The following is a 4,696-nucleotide window of genomic DNA, read 5'->3' as shown; positions in this document are numbered from 1 at the left end:
GTTGACATGTTCGAGTCAAAGGTTTTTACAGAGAATATTGACTATTAATAAGGCAAATATGCAATACAAAAAGTCAAGTCAACACATAAATGTGTTATTTGGAATATTTTCTATTTTCTCTGAAGAAGGTCATGGTTTCAAAGCTAAATAGTCCAAATACTCAAAATTTACCAGTGCATGAAAATAAGAGGGATATCTTGGGGTGTCTAAAGCTCATTTTAGGAGACATAAAATATAATAATTAGTCCATGTTACATTTTATGTTTAATTAACTCCCTTAAGATTGTATTTCTCAATAAGTTTTCATCTCACTTACTTAGTATTTCTAGTCAGTCAGTCATAAATAAAGGCATTTCAGCCAAAACATCTCAAAGCTAAAACAAATGAAAAATAAAAAAATGGGAACAAAATCTTTATTGTTTTGGTTATTTTCCTGGTGAAGCTGCTGACATGTTTCCGTTGTTTCCTTTAAAAGGTTGCAGCAGCCAGTGGGATCGTTATTCACACATTATACGAGAAATATGTATAAAACATAAATATGTATAAAACATAAAGACACGCCGCAGCCTGCTCATCAGCAGAAGGTTCACTTGCGTCACCTTCTACATCTTTTAAATCTTCCAACCTTCTCCTGCACCTCCTCATCAGAGGAGAAGAGGGAGCACATCAAACATGCGTGTGTGTGTGTGTGTGTGTGTGTGTGTGTGTGTGTGTGTGTGTGTGTGTGTGTGTGTGTGTGTGTGTGTTTGTGGCGCGTGCATGCGTCCTCTCCACATCTGTACATATTTTACGCGCACCGCCGTCTCCGCGTCCTCAAAGCTCCGCGATCACGTGGAAGGTGTCGGTATCGCGTCAAAATCCGTTCACGTCCTCTTCCTGACGGACGCGCCGAGACACTTTGATGTGGGAATTCGCTCTGGTCCAATAATCTGCCTGGCGAGAATGATGAGCGTCGACCGCGCGACTGAGCTGTGCGCGTTCACGTGGAACCTATAAACGGACGTGGCGCGCAGAGCTGAGAGTAGTCCTGGAGAGAGTGAGAGTGAGAGTGAGAGGGAGGAGGAGAATCGTGGCATCTGGAGCCACTGGGACACAAACTCACACAAATCCTGCAGGAATGCTCAGAATGCCACCGGCACCAACTTTCCCGTCCCTCCAACTTTGACGGTTCGTCGTGATGTGTGAGCGAGACAGCTTGGCCATGCAGCTGAACCAGACCGGAGGTCCAAGCCTGGCTCCGGAGCCGTGCGAGCAGCTGATCCTACCGGAGGACGGCGCTGGGAACTGCAGCTCCTCCAGCAACCTGTCGCTGCACTGCTGGCTGCAGCTGCTCACCAGGGAGTCCGGCGTGGAGCTCCAGGGCGACGGCGCCAGCCTGGTGGTGCGCGTGATGATCGCCTGCGTCTACTCCATAGTCTGTGCTCTCGGGCTGGTGGGGAACTCCTTGGCTCTGTACCTGCTGCACTCGCGTTACAGGCAGAAGCAGTCGTCCATCAACTGCTTTGTGATGGGGCTGGCCGTCACCGACCTCCAGTTCGTGCTGACCTTGCCCTTCTGGGCGGTGGACACGGCCCTCGACTTCCGCTGGCCGTTCGGCCGCGTCATGTGCAAGATCATCAGCTCCGTCACCACCATGAACATGTACGCCAGCGTGTACTTCCTCACGGCGATGAGCGTGGCGAGGTACTACTCCATCTCCTCGGCACTGAAGATGCACAGCCGGCGGGCGGCGGCCACCCGGGCCAAGTGGACGAGCCTGGGCATATGGGCCGTCTCCCTGCTGGCCACGTTGCCCCACGCCATCTACTCCACCAGCGTCCAGGTGTCGGACCAGGAGCTCTGCCTGGTGCGCTTCCCAGACTCGGGCAGCTGGGATCCACAGCTCCTTCTGGGTCTCTACCAGCTGCAGAAGGTCCTGCTGGGCTTCCTCATCCCTCTGGTCATCATCACCGTCTGCTACCTGCTGCTCGTGCGCTTCATCCTCAGCCGACGCATCGCGGGCGCCGGCGGCCCGGAGGTGGAGCAGGGCCGGCAACGCCGTCGCTCCAAAGTCACCAAATCCATCGTGATCGTGGTGCTGTCCTTCTTCCTGTGCTGGCTGCCCAACCAGGCGCTGACGCTGTGGGGGGTGTTCATCAAGTTTGACCTCGTGCCCTTCAGCAAGGCCTTCTACAACGCGCAGGCCTACGCCTTCCCGCTGACCGTGTGCTTGGCGCACACCAACAGCTGCCTCAACCCCGTGCTGTACTGCCTGATTCGCCGGGAGTTCCGGGCGGGTCTGAAGGAACTTCTCCTCCACGCCACGCCGTCCTTCAGGAGGCTGACTCAGCTGCTGCATCGCAAGGCCAAAGTGTCGGAGGCGCCGCCCGTGCTGGTGCTGGTCCAAATGGACGTCTGACGTTGGACGTTGGTGTGAACGACTAACTCACAAAGTAGTGAAGGCTGCCGCAAGTACTAGACCTTACCTTGACCCCCGTGAAACATATTCATCATTACTGCTGTTTGAAAACAACAATCACCCAGCGGGATGTGCTCCAAGATACACTCAGCATATCTCTTCAGTGATGCTGCGACTTATCTCTGTTTCTCTCTGCCTCTGACAGACAATATGTGCGCTGCTCTCCGGTAATTTGTTGTGTGCGTTGATTGGAAATTGTAAAAAAATGGACTTAAACAGTCGTACTTGTCGGACATGAGCTCAACCTCAATTAACGTTTGCCGCTCTGGGCGAGTGGGATCTTTACACTCAGCAACGAGGACTCCACTCATCAGACTCTCTGCCACTGTGGACGGACGGGGAGGGATTTAGTCGGGAGGAGGAAGAAGAGGCGATCAGGACCGAGACCTTTAGAAACAGTAATGAGGCGGTTCCCCAGTTGTTGTGTTTGTGTTTGTTCTGCGGTGAAATTGTGCACATTGTTTTGGTAAAAAGCAAAACTTGAAAAAAAAATCCAAAGCATTTTCAAAAAATGTAAGCTAATAGTGAATCCTAAGAAAAGCCTGAAGGTAAATATTTGTTGAAAAGCCATGGTCAAACAGTGAACGACGTAAATTATAGTTTGGCAGCAAAGAAAAGCACAAAAGCTGCTTGCTGCATTGTCTCGGGGGAAAAGGTTCATGCCTGAAATTGTGGCAAAGAAATCAATACAAAGGTGGAATCCTGTTGTTTTTTCAAGGCAAGAAAAGAAAAGGTTTGGAACCACTGAGATGGATGTTGTCCTTGAGGACACCTGAGAATCGAGAGTTGAGGGAACCGAGGCAGATGCACATGCTCTTGTGTGCTACACAAATAGACTAAATATATCTGGATGCAGTTTTTCCTCGCAGCTGTGGATGTGTCACACCGAACAACGGCATGCATCATTTAGAACTGACATTAAATCTGCAGACGTGATGTTTTCTGCGTACTGAAACCAGGCCACGTACACGACGAAGCATTCCTCCGTGGACCGCCGCCGACCGCTTCCACGTCTCCAAGGAACGCCACAATGTGATCTCTGTGCTCGTGATGTCTCGCTGTATTCTGTCATGACCGTGACCTTTTCTAAGATAGTTGTTGACTTGATGTTTCAATGGAATGCTTCAACAAAGTGAAGAATAAATTAAAAAGCCCTCCGCTTGAACTACTTTGAATAATTGGCCGAGTTGGGACTCGGAGCATATGGACGGGGGGATTAGTGAGGCAGCAGGAGTTTAAAAAGTAGAACTGATGTTCTGTAAAACAATCCTCCAGTGACAGAAGGGCATTTGGATGACAGACGGAGGCTCGGCCCTCTGTTCTTTTATTAATGATATTCAACAAAATAAAGAACTGTAGTGCACAAATAATCTCCTCACAAAGGTGGCAAGAAAATAGCTTTCATCAACCCTTTGTGAAAATGTAATCAAAGCCTCATTGATATGTAGTAAAACTATATACTCAAAACTATTTGAACATGAATACATAATAAAACATTTCTAGGTGATACTTATTTGGTTCAAAACGCCCCAGGGAACAAAAAAATTATTATTGTTTATTAATTTCTGTTAATTAATTTCTCTTTTGTGTGTGATTATGCCTCCATAAGGTGAAGCATGAAATCATAAGAGGATTACACGTGCTCAGTACGAGATTCAGAGCATATCTACTGCCTCCTCATGGCTCTCAACGTGGTCGATGGCTGAGCAGGCAGCTAGCAGCTAACGGTCCTAACTGCTAACGGTGCAGACAATGGCAGCAGTGCTGACAGAGCTAACAGTGTTCAGGGGGAACCGGAGGGTGGGTGCTACGCTTAGCGTTATCAGCTGTAACCACCGTGCCATCACAGTGTGGAGCCAGTCGTGCACGCTCACGTGCACTCAGATGCTCTAAGAGGCACGCACAGCCAGACCGGCTACATGACAACGGGAGCCCACAGTTCATTTATGCCCGGGGCCCCATAGAGGGATAATCCGGCCATGCTGGGGTCCAAGATTATCTGCAACAAGTAACAGAATCTGTTGTGCCACATGTGACTCCAGACTTTCTGTCAGAGATGATATGTGACGTGTTTTTAATTTGATCTCCAGACCATCTTCTCCATAGTGCAGATTGTAAAATAACAGTGTTGCACCAGGTTTCCCTGAGTCGATGCTGCCGCCTGCTTGTGCAAAGAGCTGGTGTTGAAAGAGTCAGGCACGAGCAGATCCGTCCGCCTCTCTCTCCATGAAAACAAAC

At 49.4% G+C, this 4,696-nt stretch overlaps 1 protein-coding gene across 1 annotated transcript; it reads left to right on the top strand.

Moving 5' to 3' along the window:
• Positions 1-1,151: 1,151 nt before the first annotated feature.
• rxfp3.2b (relaxin family peptide receptor 3.2b) lies at positions 1,152-2,586 on the top strand. The gene has a single exon (XM_084011205.1). It carries the CDS (start codon positions 1,178-1,180, stop codon positions 2,396-2,398), a length of 1,221 nt encoding a protein of 406 aa, XP_083867331.1. The 5' UTR covers positions 1,152-1,177; the 3' UTR covers positions 2,399-2,586.
• The last annotated feature ends 2,110 nt before the right edge of the window (positions 2,587-4,696 follow it).

Source organism: Eutrigla gurnardus, assembly GCF_963514095.1.
Source record: "Eutrigla gurnardus genome assembly, chromosome: 6".
NCBI lineage: Eukaryota > Metazoa > Chordata > Actinopteri > Perciformes > Triglidae > Eutrigla > Eutrigla gurnardus.
Note: the sequence above shows the minus strand (reverse complement) of the source record. Positions and strands in the feature narration are given on the sequence as shown.

What these genes read in the sequence shown, in the direction of transcription:
- rxfp3.2b (XM_084011205.1), top strand. Translation starts at nt 1,178, where the DNA reads ATGTGTGAGCGAGACAGCTTGGCCATGCAGCTGAACCAGACCGGAGGT.